Here is a 20,062-nt window from a genome sequence, read left to right as displayed (position 1 = left end):
TACCTAAAATATAAATATTCTGGAGCTAAGCCATTTACACATTTGAATACTAAAACTAAGTCATTAAATAGAACCTTCTCCGTAACATCTAACCATTTAAGAGATCTCCGTCCCTAGGAGATATGGTCAAACGTCTTTAAACCTAATACAACTCTGGCAGCAAAATTTTGTACCAACTGCAGTTTGTGAAGGTTACGTTTAGATGTGTACCCCCATACTGAGGAACAATAAAAAAAGTTTACTGAAAACAAAGCTATTTATAAGTAATAAAAGGGTTTTCTTATCCAAAAGATGTTTGGTTCTACCTATCTGTACCAACTGGTTCATGACAGACCAACACCCAGGTCGAAAAAGGTTAACAAGTACGCATGGACTTTTTGTCGTTGATATCGCGAGCAGATTCAAGGGCGCAGAACCACTCACTTTAAAGGATTCTTTGGAAGTCTCAAAGGCTTTTCAGAAAATTTACTGGAAAGGACCGATGAGATGGCCGAAGGTTCTTCAGGTTGATCCCGGTCGAGAATTCATGGGAGAAGTAACAAAGGTTGAAGGCTAAGAATGATGTGAGAGTGAGGAGAGAAAATGTGAACGTTCACAGAGATCAGTGAATTGTTGAGCGTTTCACTGGAACTCTGAGTGAGCGGCTTTTCAGTTATCAGTACAGTCAAGAAATGAACTTCCAATCCGCAGAGAGGTCCAGAGAATGGGTGAAGAGGCTCCCAAAAGTCGTCTTGGCTCTGAATGGAGAAAAAACTCGATTCACTGGGAAAAAACCTGTTGAGGTGATCAAGGAGAAATTGGTCTCCGCGAAACGTTCAACCACTCAAGGCCCGTGGGGACAAAAGAGAAGAGACTCGATTCTTCTGCCCACGTAAGATATCTCTATGCCCCTGGAGAGCTTGAAGGTGGACAGAGGAGGCCATTGATCCGGTCTGGTCTCTGAAAGTTTTCAGCATTTCTAGGTCTATCGTGCATGAGGGTGAGCCAGTTCTTTATTATCTGGATTATGGTTCGAGGCGTGGGTTTGTCAGAGAGGGGCTCATGGTGGTTCCTCCAGGGACTGAATTGCCTCCAGTTGAAAAATGATTTCTGCATAAAAAATGGAAACATCTCACCTTATACCGATCTCTGAAACAAGATTTTCGAAAAGTTGGCTGCGGGGTGAAATACAGGAACAAAGTTCCGAGGAAAGAATTTAAAGCCATGCTTGGTTATTGCCCTCAAGGAAAACCTGAGATAAAAGTTGAGATAAGTGATGAAACGGGATTCTGCCAAGTCTTCAGCATCATGAAAGTGGCCGCAAAAACTTGCATGCGGGATCTCAAATGGCTCTGCTATAAGATACGCCATTGGCAATGATAGACAATTCATCAAGGAGAAGATCTGACAGCAAAAGTTTTCATGTGAGGGCTGTTTTTCTTTTGCTATAAAATGTTCTGCGAAGAAAAGTGCTGGGAAATATTTGAGAAAATTCTCGGCGAGAAAGTTGAAAAAGTCAGGCCCTGTTTGATAAGCCACGAGACGGGTTTCTGCCTTGAACTAGATGGATATTGCAGGAGTCTGAAAATTGGCGTTTGAATATGACGCGGGATTCAACATCGTGAATATCCAAATCCATTCAACCGAGACATAACTGAGTTTTTCCGCCAGAGGAGGAGGAATGAGATGAAGACCCGGAGGTGCAAGTCACACGGGGTGACTCTGGTGAGAATCAGGTATGATGTTTATGATATCGAAAGATTTATCAGAGAAAAACTGAGGGAGAAAAAATTTATTTGAGAGGTGACTCATTTCCTGGGAAAATAAGTCATCACGTCCCAGAGTTCTCCACGGGCAATACATCAACGCTTATATCTCGATATGGACAAAGAAAATCCGGTTGGTCTTCGATTGAATTCAACTCTCAGTGCCGTTTTATGTTCAGGAGTGATCTGAGCTTTTTTCGGTATTCGTTTTTTATCTCCTCCTTGAGAGCTTCAAAATCATGAGCTTTGCTTCTGCTGACTGGTGTATTCCTGATTTGATTTTTCAATGATTGATATTGTTCAGCCTTTCTCAATATCAAGTTAAACTCCACCTCAGAAATTAAACCATCATTCAATGCCTTTGAAACCAGTCTGCTGATTGAAATATGTTTCGCCTCAGCCAGAGCGACCGTTTGTTCATGTTTTGAAATCTTTTTATCAGACCTTCTGCCACCGACTGTGAAAACGTTTGACACCCAACCAAAGAAACCGGCGACTCCAGCCAGGGGTGCACCAGCGACGGCACCAATTCCGCTCAGAGAAACCGCCACGCCTCCTGCTGATAACATTGCTGCCGTGAATCTAGTGAAAGCAGATGTTGAGTGGGTGACAGCCTTTCCCCCGGTAATGCGAAATTTCATTTTCGAGATCTTTCGAACAATCACAAATCTTTTTTAATCTAGCGTGGAGGAGCGCTTGGTAATGTATTTGATCAGACATTTTCTACGTGGCAATCAAATAATTTCCAACACAAATTCTAGGGGAAAACCTCTGCAATCAAACAAATTCCCGTTTTCATCTTTCACGGAAATGGTCAAACTATGCAAATATTTATCTCCCTGGGCAGCGTCACAAAACACTTTCTGTGCTGGAGGGATGTAATCAATTTTTTCATGAGGTTGCCCGCGGATTAAAAATTTTGCCAGCAAATTTGAAGGTGTCCCATTCAAGAGATTTTCCGTTCTGTCAATAAAATCACAAGGAAGGAAGTAGGAAGTCGGAATGTTCAATTTGTGGATGATTCTGCTTTTGCTAATAATATTTGAGGAAAGATTGAGCAGTTTCTACAGATCCACGTCCAAGGAAAAAGTGATTGAACTTTTGTTATTGATGATCAGTTGCCCTTCATGAGTATTCTTTTCAAAACTTATGTTGTCGTTCTCTATCACCACTTTGCATCGGGAAAATAATTAACCAGATTGTGAATATTGTAATGCCCGGAGAATAAGAGATACCCCACGGTGTCAAGGTTTGATTTATTGACTTGAAATTTGATTTTTCCCGTTTTTCAGGGTGTGCCAAGAATTGTAGAGAGAGCAACTCAGGAGCTTGATGAACTAAAATTTCCTGATGGGTTCTTTGAAGTAAGCCTTGTGATCACTCCTAGCTGCGATAATTAATAAGACAGCCATTTTTATTGTTGAGAGCCAATAAAATGGACTGAAGTGGCTGCAATCTGATAAAGCCAAGAGAATTTCAAGAGACGCGAGAGCGAAAGCCCGGGCTGGTTTCAAATCGGAATATCCGGATGGTGATTTTAGCAAGATTGAGGCGGAAGTGACCTTTGATGAAAACAAAAAAAACACGCGCCACGGCTGAAATCATGTACAAAGCTGGTCCAGATTATTGGAAGAGCGTTTCTCATTCTGATGAACAATACTGGAGTGTTGACTTTAAATTGGCTCTCGTTGTCGGAGGCTTCCCTACCCAGCTGACTAGCTATGAACAAATCACTGAGATTTCCAGTGCCTGTTCTCAGTTTTGATAAAAAAGTTTCGTTTGACATGGGAAATCTTTTCAATCAAGAGTTAAATGTTTTCGTGACTCCCAATGACAGCTTCAAAATAATATTCAGGGATATTTTCAGTGACACAAAAATCACCCACGTTTCCGGAACTGAACTGAAAAAGTGGCTTTCAGCCCTTGACATGAGGTATTGGCCTCAACAGCTAAATTTTGCCTTTTGGTGCGCAACCACTGGCTGAGGACTTTCGAGAGCCACTGTGAATTCTGTGTCAGATAAAATAAAGTCACTTCTCCTGTTTCACAATCATTTATTTCACCACGAGGAGAATCTTGTTTCAGATGGGTGCGGAGTTCAGAGCGAGTCAGTTCTTTCGGGTGATCCAACATTCAACATAATTGATAACAAATACGATATTCCATCTTTCAAGAGAATATGCGCTGAGTTCAATATAGAGTTCAATAGATTTTAGCTAGATTTTAGATTCAAACGTGGTTCAAATCATGGGTTGGGTAAAGTTTTCATTTATGTATCCCGTGCAGGGCCTGTTTTAACCGATACTAGTTATCCAGGACTCAACAAGTTCGGTGATTAAGGTGGAAATGTATCCAAAGGCAATCTCATCTATTTCATCAGAAATGACGACGATACAGAGAGGCAATTTAAATATTTCATGATTGAGGACTTATCAGGGTTATCTCAGGCTCGATTGGCGAGGTTGAATCAATCGATTGAAGCATTTGTTTACAGCATTCTCGGAGCCCAGGTTAACGTGAGATCATCCATTCTCGGAAATTCAGGAAGTGCCAAAGAAGCACAGACTGAGTTTTGACATTGATGGAAGATGCGATCAGGCAGCCAGACATTCCCAAAAGTGTTCAAAGATTTCAACTGGCGATCGATGAAGCAAAAGTCAGGCTTAACCTGGCTATCTCTCAGGGAGCCTGGTTGAAGCCTTCAAATTTGGTGATAAATACTCAGAGTGCGGTTGATTCAGTCAACGCTGATACGAGTGATGGCTGGCGGTCCATCACGGATAGACAGACAAACTTTGCATCCTTCAAATCCAATTCACCGCCCAGTGAATAATTTTCAGCAAGAGTAGCAGATCATGAGCGGGCGGGAGGCCTCCGGACCAAGTCATGAAATTGGGAAAGCTGGCTTATTCATCGGGGCAGCAATTTCAGGTTCCATCGTTTATCGAATTCTCTGATGTGATCAAATGATTAAATCAGCGATTTCTCCTTTGAAACCTCTCGACCATGAAAACGGCAGCCCCCAGAATTAAAAGCCAGGCATTTTTAACGAGAAAGCTGATCACTGATCAGGCAGTTTTGAAAATAAAGCTTACTATGGACCCAATGAGTCCTGGAAGTATTCCCTCGATCTTTTTTTCCAGTTCCCTAAGTCCATTTCCTACTCCTTTGGCGACAGACTTGAATCCTTTTGAAAGTGAGTAAATGATCACTCCGATGACTGTACCAACTGCCAAAAGGACAGCTGCCACTGTGAATCCATACTTTTTGAAGATGTACTTGACTCTCTCCCTGGGTGACGCACTTTCCTCAAGTTCTTCCCTCTCATTCTCGAGAGCATCAATCTGTTCTCTTTTCTCAGTTTTTCTTTCTCGTGTTTTTTCCCTCTCTGAGGGATGTTCATTTTCATCGCTCGCGATTCTTTCATCTTCTCGAATGGATTTCTGTAGCTCTGAAATTTCTTTATCCTTTTGTGCAATCAATACTTCACGCTCTGGACCGAAAGCGTCTTTTATTTCTTTCGTGAGATTTTGATTCCACCTTTTTTTTTCCTGTTATTTTTTCAAAGGTAAACAAAGGATAAGATTTCTTGCCAAAACCAAGCTTCTTCACCTGCAACTTTCCTGTTTTGCTATAAGATGCCTCGAGTTCAGAGGCCTTTGCCTCGGAAAAAATTCCCAGTAAGCGATTCCCATGCTTTTTCATTTAAATACTAGACTCGCGAATGCATTCTCCCCTCAATGAAGGATGTTTCAGCTGATTCAGGACCTTTCTCTCTACCTCTGCTGAATGTTGTCATTGGAATTTCTTCGCCTGATGGCCCCGGATTTGAATGATCATCAGGTTGAAAAGGTTGAGTTGTGTTTTCATCACCATCATCATCATCTTCATCCGGTGGAATAAGAGGATCTCTTTCTCAGCCTTCTTCCATTTTGTGAGTGCGAAATAAAAACAACCCAAATTTCGAGAAAAAGACATCAAACGCTCTCAAGGCGGATCACTCAGCTCACCGTGTTTCTTTCAATCCGACTAAGGCTTCACTGAGTGAAACCCTCAACATTTCAGTTCCAAAGCTTGATGATGGAGTCGTCTTGTTTCCTGAGTCTCTTGCAGTTGTTTTCAACTTGACAGTAGCGGGCAAGCGAATAATTTTCTCGTGAACAATGTCTCGAGAGCGCTGGTGGATAGTCTGTCTGTGAAATTTGCAGGTGAAATCTTGCAGGACACGGATGGTTATGATTTGTTTAAGCTTTACGAGGATTTATTTTTGACTGAAAGTGGGAGATCAAACTGGTTGGGTGAAGGAATTCAGTCTGGAGATCTCTCAAAGACCAGAGGTAATGCCTGAGACAAGAAAACTTCAGGAGTTGACAAGGAGAAAAAACTTAATGCTGTGTATGGAAATAAGTGCAGGATTCCGATAGATCATGAAATTCTGAAAGATCATGGACAAGAGCTTTATCCGATGTACTGGTCTTTGATCTCAGGCTCGCTCCCGCGAGTACTGTTGTGAAGGGGAGTGATCCGGCAAAGCTTGACTATGAGCTGAGTAACATCCAGCTTTAGTAGAGGTTATACACAGTAAGCAGCTCTCTAATGAACCAAAGGCAAATTACCTAAATGGAAAGAGGTTCATGCATGAGCATGTCACCCACCACAAAACAATGTCAATCGCAAAGGAAACTGATTCGATCATCAATGAGAGCATCAATGTTCCGAGGAGATCGATGAAGGGCTTAATTCTTCTCCTGTTTTACGAACCATACGAGGGAGGGGCGAGAGGCAGCGAACAAACATTCAATCCTGACAACATAGAGGTGAAAGTGGTAGTGAGTGGAATCCCGAATAACGTTTACAGCCAGGGAATGAAAACTGGAGATCTCTGGGAGGAAGTTTACAGAAGATTCGGGAAAGAAAACGGTTCGATGAATGTGGCAGACTTTTATGCTGGTAACAGATTTGCTTTGTTTGTTGAACTGAGAAGTATGGGAGAAAATCAACTTCATGACTCCGGATTGAGATTGGTGAACACAAAAGACGGAGTTCAACTTACGATCAATAGGACAACGTCAGGATCAGGAAATGTTAAGCGCCATATTTTCATCTCGTTGGATGCTCAGTTCAACATCGTGAACAAAGAGCTCGAGAGTGTGACTTACTGATTTCACATAAAGTTTTTCCAGTCCAGAAACATGGATTGGAAAAAATTCAGAGGGTGGATGAGCTGAGATTTCTTTGGACAGATCCCTGAAAATCCTGGGCCGGGCCAGGCCATAGCCCAAATTTGGTGAATTTTTTTTTCCGTCCACAATGTGGAAAGGAAATTCCTTGGGCGTGGCACTGCTTTTGAAAAAATCAGGGTGTGGTTGGGCCAGAAAGTATCCCCAAATCTGTTGCAGTAGTTGTAGAAGGGGAATTCTGGGACATTTTTGACCACACCCAAAAGTGATCTGGACTTTTTTGCGGTGTGGTCAAAAATGTCCAAGAATCCCCCTTTTACAACTACTAACATCGAATTGTAGCAGGATCTGACTGAAACCAGGGTGGAAAAGGCGGGGGGAGGGGGGGGAGGTGGGGTTAATTACTAAGCATTACGCCGATTTTTTCAAGCTATCACGCATCACGGAAAAATAAAATCAAATATTAGCAAGTATCCTATTATCAGATCCTAATATCATTTGATCTGAGGAAATCAGAGGTCGAGAAAAGAGGAAAAAGGGCAAAAAGTTGGTGCCATAAATATCTATTTTTAATGTCTCTGCTTCTAGTTTCAAATGATATTAACCATGACGGAACATGATTTCAAAGGAAAATCACGCGTCACTCGTTGTGAAAATACTAAATCACCCCTCACGCGGCTAATTTAGGGCCGATCACGCATCACGGTGATAATTTGGGTCCGACGTCACGGAAAACACCTTTGCCCTGTGAAACGTAATTATCCAGCAAAGAAAAACGCATACCAGTATTACTGATATCTCGGTTCTCTGTTGCTCTGTTGACTGACACAAAGACTGAACGCGCAAAACGGATGGGGGTAATGTTTATTCACATCCCAAAGCATGCTGCAACTGGGGTGAGCCCTACTCTCTCCTTGTCTTCCTCCTTGCTCCCTTTGCGCCGCACTCCTGCCCACGAACACCTGTTCTCTACTAGCCTGCGAGCAAGCTCTCCTATTTTGGCAAGCAAAGTGAGCCTCGCGAGAACGCGCGAGCAGGGGCGCTCGCTCGCGCGTTCTCGCGAGACTCGCTTCACTCGCCGAAATAGGAGAGCTTGCTCGCAGGCTAGTTCTCTACTTTCTGTAACAACTTTTCGCAACCTGCAACAACCTGATATTTTGCAAGAGGCTTAAACATGGGTGGTAAAACGCGCAACATCGCTTTTCAACTCATTTTGCAGCGGTGTTGCAAAACAAGTTGCACGTTTTTATTGCCACGATACGAGTTAACATGTAAAACAAGTTTACACCTACAATAGCCCCTTGCTCTCTCCGGGGGGAGACAGTTGGGTATTTTTGGGGTGGGTATGTGGCGCCCTGGACTCCAAATTGGCACCCCGTTCTAAAAAAAATTTCCCCTAAAATTGATACCCCGTTCTAGAAATGGGCCAATTTTTTATACTCCGTTCTAGAAAGTTTGTAAATTGAAATAGCCCTGTTTTTTTAAAAAGATATTTCTTTATTTGTTCGACTTATACATCAAATAAATGTTTCTTCATAATCAGCAACAATTTTAAGCAGAAGATAAAGCCGTGATCCACAATTTTTTTATTTCCCATCTTATTAAATTGTGTTAAAAAGTTTTAACAGATCATCTGGAGTACGTTTCCTGTGCATGTGGATACAGTGCGGTTACTTAGGACGCAAAATCTCTCACCACGCACAGAACCACGCTCTTAAGCTAACGTTTTTCCTTCTCCTCCCCCGTCCCTTTCTTTTGAGCCCGTCTCCATCTCTCTCGGGTACATTATGGACTCGTTCCAGACTTTCGCGCGCCTATTCATCGAAGATGGCAGAGTCAGCGCTCGCGGCTCGCGCCAAAATACGCCCGCCCTGCACGCTAAAACACAGGGTGCAACAAGACCGTATTTTAAAAGCAATCTGTCCTTGAATAATTTCAAACGGCTCCTTACAAAACTGGAGCTTTCGCGCGTTCGAGATGTTATACCCCGTTCTAGAAAACGCCTCTGAAATGGATACCCCGTTGTAAATCAGGAGCTTCAAAATCACGACCCCGTTGGGCGGCACATACCCGTATAGGTAATGTATGGGAGTCCCCGCTGCCCCCCACCCCCCCCCCCCCGCCAACCCGGGCGCTCAACAAGGACCGCGCGAAAAATGGCGCGAGTAAAAGAGCGGGGAGGGGGTGGTGAAGAACTGTAAATCTCTCGCGCGGCCATGACCGAAAATCCCGTTCCTCGGTCTTTCTTTGCTCTTAAACCAAGCGTAAACGCTTGCTACGCAGGCTAGGTTTACACCCGGGTTTGTACGGTTCATTGCCTATCTGTCGAGCAAGGAAATGGGAAACGTATCAGTGCATGCAGGCAACCGATTCCCAATATCCGAATTGTTTTCTATCTTTTTTGACTCCTTCCTTGCACATCGTCGGTCAAAAAGTGCGTGTATCACTGAAATTCCATTCTAGTTTCTCATTTTCCGCATCACTGTTATTTTTAACCACTAATAGTTATTCCGTGCGTCCCCCACAATGCAAGTCATCAAATACTGATCACGTGTTTTTAATCCGCTTTCTTATTGGATGAGATCGCTGACCAGCTAACCACCGTTGATATGAGCATTGTTTTCACTCTTCCTGAAAGCTTCGTAACTTGGGATCGATCGAAAATATGCAGTCATGAATTCAGCTCAATACTCCTAAACGGACTTTGGAAGCCTTAGAAGTCCGTTTGATGTCAAGTAACATGCATTTATTGTACTTTAATTTTGTGGTTCTGTTATCTGTTTGCGGACTGCGGCGTGTCGGTGAGTATACTGCGATAGAATTATCGGTTGTGAAATTAACAGTTAGTGTACCGAATTTGCGAATTAATTTTAATGATCCTTCGAGTTTCAAATATTTAGACGACATCCAAGCAATAAACTAAATAGTATTTATCGGAAGTATAGATCGGTAGTCTCTAAATCGGTCTGCGTTGCCTATATAAGTTTACACGTGTATTTTAATTTTAGAGTACGACTTCTGATTGATTGTGCATGGTAGGTAAACTGCTAATTTCTTTGTAGAACTTGATCAAACTTTAAACTCGTATATGATGTCGTTGGCACTGTCATATTTTTTGCTAGTTATTCTCCGTCAGTCGTCGACCGTTAGCATGGCCTAATACTGAGAAATTTGCGATATCCAGCAATGTCGTTGGCCTGCTGATTATGAAATGGAACTTGGGCATCAATATATGTGTATGTTCTTGTGATTTACAAGCGTTGAGTTATCTTAGGTCGAGGTCGTTTATAAAGATTCGACACGAGCGCATAGTCCACAATCATGTGCGTTAAGCATGAACCTGTAGTTTTAGTTCTTTTCTCGGAAAATTCAGTTATTATTGTTTGTTTTCAAGATCATTTGGGCAGTTTTCCCGTTTTTTCTACTTCAGCTACAACGTATGTACTGTATTGGACCCCCTTGATGCAGTGGTTATTTGTTTAAATCTGCTAAGCTACTCGAGTGAAGTTTGTTGCAATTTTACGATTAAGTAAAAAAGATTTGGTATACAAATACATGTACTACAAGAAAATACACTTCAACAATTGTCCCCAATTGGAGGAGTGGATAGACACTACGTGTATTCTTGTTTAATGTTTTCCCATTCATCTGTGAATTGAGGACATAATAACATGTTGATTCACTTCTTTAGAGACTACAAAGTTCATTTTAATCATACATGTATCTACTGGTTAAGATCACCTTAGCAGTTTAAGCTACAGCGGCGACAAAAATTAATGAGTTGAGGCTCTTCGCCCTAATCTGGGCTTTTTTTCTGTTTTCCTCACTTCAAAAGGGGAAAATATAGCTTTTCCTTCCTTATCCCCTCCAGGTAGCTTGTACTGCAGCACAACATTGCATACAGAAAACAACAAACACCCCAACTTCAAATGGAGGGGACCGGGGAGGGGTGTGGATTCTTTTGTTCTCCTAAGTTACCCTATTAGAGTACAATGTCTCAACAATTTTGTCGCAGATTTTCTGAATCACAAATGTGGCCATATTTCCTTAAGAAAATTAATTCATCCCATTTCTTCACACTGGGATGTAAAACCCCTGGTGGCTTTTTATTCAGCTATGTTGACATCGTCATGCCTATTTTACAACAATTATTAGAAAGTGGCGATTTCATTGTTTTCAGTGCGTGACATTTCGTGTCACGCTTAACATGCCTTGACATAGTGTGATGTGGCGCGTCGTGCATGATTTCTTATTCTCTCCTTTATTGAACCGAAGAACAAAGTGAAAAGGACAGAAAACAAAATTTAGTTTTCTAGGCAATAAAGTAGTGATAATCACTAAAATTGCTGTCTAGTAGGGATTTCCATGAGTAACCACGAGTAACCAGGATGAGTATAATATAAAATATTATTAGATTATCTTTAAGAGCAAAGTTGGTTACTTGTGGTCAGTCTCCTCCCATCCTCGGAGGCCCAGGGGCAGATAGTGGGGCGAGGGAAATTCTAAACAGGCGGAAAAATATGGCACAAAGAAAAGTAAAGAACGGGGAGAAGAGCCCCTGGGGACAATGTCTTACCAGGCCAGTTCCAAACGGTCGCTGCCATTCTGGCTTCTGATTGGTGCCAGAAAAACACATGTTTTCTGGCATAGCAATCATGGCTATTTTATCGTCGATGACACCCTCATTGCACGGCAGGTCAGCATTCATCAAAAAGTGGTCCCTTTCAAACTAGTTAATTCCAATTTTTAACCCTTTGAGCTGAGACTAATAACACGATAATAGAACTATGCATTCCCAACAGTCAAATGTTTTTGGATTTTTGATGTTAACGGTTTTTGGTGCGAAAATGATGTCATAAGACTTGAGACTTTGTTCACTAAGACTTTGTTGGCTGAAGTTACCCTATTTGAGTACAATGTCTCAATAATTTTGTTGCTGATTGTAGGTTCAGATGTGGTTATGGTTACCACCTGCACATGGTGGTGTAGGCAGCAACATCAGCTGCGTTATGACGGAAACTGCAGCTGTGAGAATTGCTACCAAAATATAACTATCAGCCATAAAAAGTTATTGAATGGGTGATGGTGATAATAATTGATGGTCAGAAGCCAACAGTGATTTTATAATTAAAAGTTTAATAAACAGCATTGAGAAGCTATGCTCTACAAAAAAAGAGAGGATGGTCGTAAGGTTGATATCTGTAAAAGCCTACATAAAGATTGTGTTCAAATACTGAACTATCATTGGACCTCAGCTGATAACACTTAGGACCCGTTCAGATGCCAAACTTTTCATGAGCCGAACCTAATTCAAATTAAGGCCGACCCAAATTATTTAGACCGGCTGAATTGATTCAGAATGCCCATCTTAATTGCAGCTGAACTAAGTTGAAACTAGGCGAAAAATGCTCATTTTGATCAAAGTGCTTACAAAATACGTTATAATAATTTATGCATTAGGTTTGGTACATGAATAGTTCGGCGTCTGAATCAAAGCTGTTTCAAGGTCGCGTTAAAGGGGAAATTCCCGGCTGGCCCAGGTGAAAGGAACGGCTGAGCCATTCCAAATTAAAAACAGGTGTTCCTAATTTATTCAGACACCGAACTTTTCATGTACTTAATTCAATGTATTAGGTTTGGCTCATGGAAAGTTTGGCGTCTGAACAGGACCTTACCGAGACCTTGATCATTTAGGATATCACACAAACCGAATCTACTGTTATTGTTTTATTATACACTGTTTTGAAGAAAGTAACCACAACCCCCTTGCCCCCCTCTGCTTGCAGATACAGCTGTAACTAACTAATCTGAAGGTTGCGCTGATTTCCAAAATTATGATAACAAGTACAAAGAAATAAAATTAATTCTGTTGAGTGCCTAGAAGCAATGCACATGTATAAATTATAGTAAGTTGCCAGGGGCTTATTAGTGCTGGTAGTGCAGTGTAAGCAGGGCTGTCACTAAGACTTCAAGTTACCAGGTATAATCATGCAATTATAAGTCAGTGGGGAATTGAACAGATAGGAATTTCTTTTTTGTTCCATTTTCCTTTGTTTTCTATGGAAATACTGTAGCAGCTGGGTGGGTCACACTTATATAGTAGCCTTCGGAAATCCTCGGCCCCTATACCCCTTAGCATTTGTTATGAGTGTAAGGCTACATGTAGGATTAGCTGGTTAATATTATTATAGTTTTACATCAAAGTGCTTGGTTCATGTTTTGGGCACATGGCAACCAAACTTCATTTCTGGAAGAACACTATGTATTTAGTTGCTGGTAGGATTCTTTGGCAGCTCTTGGGACTTGCAAGTCTACCATCTTGTTGATACAGAAGTGCTGGGTAATCACAGAGTGGGATAATAAAACTCTTGCGTATTGTTTTCTTTAATATGGTTCTGTGTTCATGCTTTTACAGATTGTAAACCAACTTTAATTCCATTAAGCGGGAGTAAAGTTTATGTTCTTGATGGATCCAACTATTACGCTTTGACTTGGAGCTACAACACTGATGGACGCACAATCAAAGAGGTGCAGCTGAAATATAGTGGCACAGGAAGTGTTGATACAACTGTGGCTGGAAAAACTCCCACGGGACAACTTCAAGTCAACCCAGGAAGTGGCTACTCAGCTAGCAGAATCAGCTATTCTGGATCGTTGTCAGCAAATGCAGGACAGATCACTTTCGGTATATCCAACATTGCTCAAAGTGACAACAGGATATTTAAATGTGACCTATCTTTCGACTCATTTGATCCCCCTGATATACAAAGCTCTATTGAACTTGTAGTGGTCGGTAAGTAAAATATTTATTGTGCTCTTTAGAGTGCAAGCAATTACATATAACCCTTTCCTTGCAGACACCTACCTTAGCCTCCCATGCGGACATTCTTAGGGGTTCATCATGGGTTCCTGTCCCACAAAAGTCTGATAAAACGATCAGTTATATTTCTTTCCCATTGTTCGCAAATGTCAACCGTAGCTCAAGTGCTGACTATTGGAGAACCGATCGGCATTGTTGAAGTCAAAGTGTTGACCAGCCAAACAACACAGTATAGAGTGTGATACAGTTGCTGTACGTGACCAAAGAGTTTTGCTCCAGACAAGAATGTAGGAGATAATGATTCGATTATTTCTCTCAGTTTGAAGGTGTGCGAGTTGATTGAGCAGTTTGTTCTAAAAGTGAGACGTTTCTGATCTTTTCTGAAGTCTTGTGCAGAATTTCTCAAGGTCCAAAGAAGACTTCCCAGATCGGAAGTGTGCTGTAATTGGTCCACGATTTTTCCCTCTCTTTTTGGCAGATGTTTGTGGGACAAAAATGTGTGCCAAACCCCTAAGAACGTCTGCGTGGGAGGCACCCTGTTACCCTGAGGAGCAGTTTCCTGAGAGTAAAAGTCTTTGGTGCTTGGTACTAATAAAAAGACCTCACTGATACTAAGTCAGTCTAGGTCATTTAATTTTTTAATTTACATGTATTTTGCAAGGGTTAATTTACCAGAACATTCATATTAGCTGAGGCATTTGTCTAGTTATTGTGCAAAAAATGTACATGCATGACATTGACTCACCTGTTACTTCATAGTAGAGGTGTGTGCGGCAGAGCCTCCATTGCTAAGGAAGATTGGAAACCCATTGATGCAAGAAAATTTGGTTATGCCATCACCGTACATCCATACGTTCTTTCAGGGTAGTACTAAGTAGATAAGAATTCCTCCCCCTTCCCCTAGAGAGCTTTGTCTCATATTATTTCAAAAGGCTTTAGAAATGATTGATGAATCAGAATCTGTCTAGTGATCATTTGTTGGTTTTTAAGGGGTAGCTTGGGCCGGGGGAAGACATGGATTCGACACCATTTGACTTACAGTACATTGTCATCAGAATGGCTGGCATGGGTTTCCCATGCAGTGGTTTTCAAAACTACAATTTTTGCATTTCAAGGTTGAAATTTACATGTACACTGATAAAAGACACAAAATTAATGGAAAGGGAAAGTTCAAAAGAATGCTCACAGTGTTCTCACCAGGCCGTGGCCTATACATGTATGTATGCTGGATTCCCGCAAGAAAATCTGAAATCAAGGCACATAAAAAGCCAAGAAAGTGCTGTCCCATTTGGGTGCAGAGGCATGCTACGAGTCAAACAGACTTTAGAGTGGCTACAGAACTTTAAGTAGTCCTAATGGTGAAACTAACACTATACCTGCCAACTTTTTCTGAGTCAAGTGTGGGAGATTTTCACGTTGTCATGACCAGACTTTCTGAAAACGTCCAGACGACTTTCTGAAGATTTCCAACGACTTTCGACTTTCGACTTCCGAACATTACTGAAAATGTCTGCAGATTTTCTGAAGACAACAACAACAAACTGATAAACGACATAAACTTTATTTTCACTTGAATTTTGGAGTAGCTAGCTGGCTAATATCTTCTAGCTGACACCACATAAACATACATTAAATACATTACAAGAATGAAAAAAAAACTAAGTACTTAAAAGACGACAATTTTAGCCCAGCGTGCAAAGAAAGTAGTGTCCGATAGCCCGGGGCTAGTGGATTTTGCTATCGGGCTAGTGAAATCTGTTTTTAACTTGCCCGATGGGCAAGTGATTTTCTTTGACGAATTCGAATAACAGAAGAAGTGTGAAATCAATTCTGCTCGACGAAAAGCTTTTGGGGCTAGTAAAGACATCAGGGCTAGTAAATGCTAGCTTCAGCTTGCCTGAATGGCAAGCTGTAAAAATGATTTTCTTTGCACCCTGTTAGCGTGCTTTGATTTTGTTAGAACACAGATAGAATTTGTACAGTGACTGCCAACGTTAAAATAGGTTGTATAGAAGATGTTTCAGGCCACAAAACTGTCACCTTAATGGGGTCAGTGAACCGTTTACCTAGAGAAGATGATTTGACACATTTAACGTCTTTTTGGATTGAATTGTCATTACTTCAGTATTGTCTGCGGCTGTGCTTGGCAAGTTAACCAGGTTAGTTTTTGAAAAACCTGGTAACAAATTCTTTGGAACATACACCGTATTCACAAATGGCGGACACGCGGGGAAAAACTGGTGCCTAGTCATGAAAGCGAGGCGTTGGAGGATGAACAAAAATTACAAATGAAGACTTTCAGTGAACTTGCAGAGTGTTTAGCACCGATTCCACCTAAAATAACTTTGTACGATACAATTACGTGGGACGTCTTCTCCTTTTAATGTTTAGTATTGATTTGCTGTTTGCAATCAAAAGGGACGCGTATATCTTCAAGGAAACAGGATGATTTTGTAGGTTCCCGAAGCCCAGAAGCTCGACAAGTGGGCGATGGCTGGAGAAAAGCGGCAAACATGTTGGCCCACACTTCACACTGAACCCGGCTCCCTGCAATTCGGTAAAACACAAATATAAACAATGCAAAATAAAAATCTTGGTGGCAAGAAAAAAAGAAATAAGATATATGGCCTACTTGTTAATGCAAGAGACGTCTGCTATTGAACAAAACAGTTCAAGTTGAGATAGAAAAAAGGAAGACAGGAAAGAAGCGGAGACTGAGGTTTCGATGAAGTTATGTTTGGTTTTGGTTTGCCAGGACGTTATTCTCTGGTCTTTATCGATGAAGGGCATCAATTAGATCTATTTTTTAGTATAAATGCAGGAGTGATCGAGTGGAGTACGTTCAAAATTTCAACATGTTACTCGGCAGACTCGGTAAGCCGGCCACATATCATTTCAGCGAGTAATTTTCGTATTTCTTATCTTTGGCTGTTAAGAGTTTTAACTTTATGTTCCATAATATTTTAAAAGTGAAGAATACATAAATAAATAAAATGATGGTCTTTTTAAACGGATCCGGACTCGAATTTAATTATTCGAAACTGAGAAGCTTGCCGTGTTCAGCCCTGACACAAACATTGCCTGAAACGTTTAACCTAGTAAAATGTGAGCTTTATACCACTTTTTTACCAAGAGTTCTCCAAGATAATGCCCTAAAGGAGACCAGGCAAACAGCAAGCCATAAGATTCACACACTTTAGCTTCTAATTTTGATAAAATTATTTTATTTCGCAATGATAAAGAAATCAAAAGATTTTTGCTAAGCTCTGCCAACGTACCTCTAACAATTCACTCCAAAGCGACGGAATTAATATGATCCAAAGGAAGTTGTAAATACAGACATACATAGATATGTATGAAATGACACTTACATGAATAAATGAGTCTCGTGAATGAATCTTTCACCCGCTCTCGACTTGACCTGTTTTGTGTAATGGCACTAAGTAGGCTGATATATCCGTCGCTTATTTCTTTTTTCCTTGCCACCAATATCTGTTTTTATTTGTTTTACCGAATTGCAGGGAGCTGGCTTTCGTATTCGGGTTCAGTGTGAAGTTTGGGCCAACATGTTTGTCGCTTTTCTCCAGCCATTGCCCACTTGTCGAACTTCTGATTCTTCGGAAACCTACAAAATCATCCTGTTTCCTTGGAGATATACGCGTCCCTTTTGATTGCAAACAGCAAATCAGTACTAAACATTAAAAGCAGAAGACATCCCACGTAATTGTATTTAAAAAGAGGTCCATACAAAGTTATTTTAGGTGGAATCCGTGCTAAACACTCTGCAAGTTCACTGAAAGTCTTCATTTGTAATTTTTGTTTATCCTCCAACGCCTCGCTTTCATGACTAGGCACCAGTTTTTTCCCGCGTGTCCGCCATTTGTGAATACTGTGTATAACCTGGTTAAAAGAGTTTTTTGTCAGCAGACAGACTCAATCTAGACTCTAACAAAGTCATTCATTGGCGCGCGGTGTTTGGTTTTCTTTGCTCGCTTGGGCCGCTCATAATGCTCACCTAAGAGTGAGTGACAAAAGTTATTATTATTTATTTATTTTAGTATAGGTAATAGCATGATTTGTAGTGATATTTGGCATAAATACCACAAGTGATATTTCGAAATTGCTATACGTAATTTCACGAGCCGTTAGGCGAGTGAAATTTGAGACAATTTTGAAATATCACGAGTGGTATTATTTTATAAGCCAAATATCATGTACAAATCATGCTATTATTTGTTTATACTACTACCCGGGAAAGGTTTGTAATTTTCACATGTAGGTATTTCAAATTAAGCTGAAATACCACTGCTCTAAGCCAACCAAATTGTGGAAATTTCTCATGTAGTAGTATAATACCAGTAACACCTACCAGGGCTGAAAATAACGGAGAGCAGGTCGCCGGTCATGATGACCGGCCAAATATTTTTTAGCTCGGACAAACCCCAATTCTGGCTGGTCAAATAATGAATACTATTTTTTTTTGCCTAAGGAATATCGAATTACGCTGGCAATAGATCGTTGTTACTACATTGAATGACGTTCACATTTTTGACAGCAAGTTGGTGAAAAATGTATTCACACGTTGTAGAGTTCCTCGTACGGCGGTGTCCGAAGTCTCTAAAGGTAAAAAGTGAAGCATAAATCCTTTTCAAACTCTCAAGGTTTTAGGAAATGGAATACACATACAGTTTAACAAAGTTTAGGAATTATACGAAAAAAAAAATGATTGGGGTTATTAAAGAACAAAATCTGCAGACGTTTGTTTTACGTTGATGTTCAGAAAAGAACATTGGTGAAACCTGATCTTTTTCCTTGCTGGACACGTTTTCAAAAGTCTCCTCCACAAAGAAGAATCGTTGCTAATATTTTCGGCAAAGAAGTTGAATTGCACTGGCGAGAAGTTTGTTCCCCAAAGATAATTAATTAATTAATTTATTGTCAGTAGCCAATAGATATACAGCAGAGTTTTCATTTGGGTCATCCCGCAACACTTTATCACAAAGGGCTCAAATGTCAACAGAAGTTTACATAAAGTTGTTTACAAGAAGGAGAATTAAGTGCCGAGATAGACAACGATGTTCCCTCTCCATTAGCTTAAAATTAATTTTTATTAGACTATTCTGGAATCGAGTCCGCAAATGAGATTCTTGTTCGACTTATAAAGAAATTATTATTATTAATAATTGACGCACTAACATTATTCATGGAGAATTGGATTGCGGCCTGTTGAGAATAGACCTTGTCACAGTTTTCAACGTCATCTTGGCAAGACTGGGGTTTGACCGGTCAAGTCCGCAATCAGGTCGGACATTGTCCGTTGACCAGCCAGTATTTTCAGCCCTGCCTACTCTTTGAAGCCAAAGATTGATGGCATTGACCCGTACTACTGATGAAAAGAGGTCGACTCCTTAAATCTTAACTCAATTGTGTTACGAAAGGAAAAGGAAAGCTGACCTTGGGGCAAAAGAAGTAATTTCCAAACTGTCGTGCTTGTGTGCATAGTAAAGCCAAAGTTTGGACCATTCTCACGCGTAGGCAGAGATGATCACCTGATTGATAAGTTTAACCTGCGTTAAACTACCTCGCGAGGTGGGTTTAAAAAATGTCACCTGGTTAAGAAAACCTATTGTTCGTGCTTTATTTGCATAACCCGGTTAGAACTCTCCTAAGACTGTAGAAAATGCGGCCGCACTCGCATCTTTTTTAAACGAGTTGACTTTAATAATAACTATTTATTATTAGTTAATCAGGGCTGGTAGCCGGCCAAAACCGCCGGCTAGTTAGCCATCCTTAGCCAGCTACTTTCATCTCCTTCTACCATAATTGATGACAAAAAATAAGCACCATTAAATAAAATTGTAAAGCATCCGTTTCCCAGTTTTGAATGACATTGAACACATATAATTTTAAACATGAAACGTTTGAACCGTGCGATATTGTGGAACGCCTGGGACATTTTGACGGCATTTTTCCCAGTCTTGCATGTATTCTGACGAAACAGCATGGTGTCCGCAGTGGAAAGTACCTCCTGAAAATCCCTGGAAAAACCATTTCGGAGACTCTAAATTTCAAAATGTCCCTAGATGCCTCAGCCCTCAAGAACTTGTGCCTTTGGTGCGAGTTCCAAAGCCGCCTTTTACTCATTATCAGCCTGCTTCTTAAAACTTTTTGACAGCCCTGGTTAATTGGAAATAATTCAGTTAACTCCCCAGCAGCCATTGTGTTTTAGTAAAAAACAATTTGTCAGGATCTGTTATTCAGGTGTGAGAAAATTGGCTTTGATGTGTGGGATACATGTCTTTAGTCCACAAGCATGA

At 40.8% G+C, this 20,062-nt stretch overlaps 1 protein-coding gene and 1 pseudogene across 1 annotated transcript in view; both read left to right on the top strand.

Moving 5' to 3' along the window:
- Positions 1–3,466: 3,466 nt before the first annotated feature.
- Positions 3,467–4,578, top strand: LOC140949611 (uncharacterized; annotated as a pseudogene).
- Positions 4,579–6,409: 1,831 nt separating this feature from the next.
- Positions 6,410–20,062, top strand: part of LOC140949610 (vascular cell adhesion protein 1-like) — a 37,927-nt gene continuing 24,274 nt past the window's right edge. The window contains exons 1-3 of the mRNA XM_073398768.1: positions 6,410–6,893; positions 11,872–11,952; positions 13,341–13,718. Coding sequence (XP_073254869.1) covers positions 6,410–6,893; positions 11,872–11,952; positions 13,341–13,718 — 943 coding nt within the window. The remainder of the gene's footprint in view (positions 6,894–11,871; positions 11,953–13,340; positions 13,719–20,062) is intronic.

This window comes from Porites lutea, chromosome 10 (assembly GCF_958299795.1).
Source record: "Porites lutea chromosome 10, jaPorLute2.1, whole genome shotgun sequence".
Classification (NCBI taxonomy): Eukaryota; Metazoa; Cnidaria; class Anthozoa; order Scleractinia; family Poritidae; genus Porites; species Porites lutea.
The sequence above is the reverse complement of the archived record's forward strand: the minus strand, read 5'-3'. Positions and strand labels throughout refer to the sequence as shown.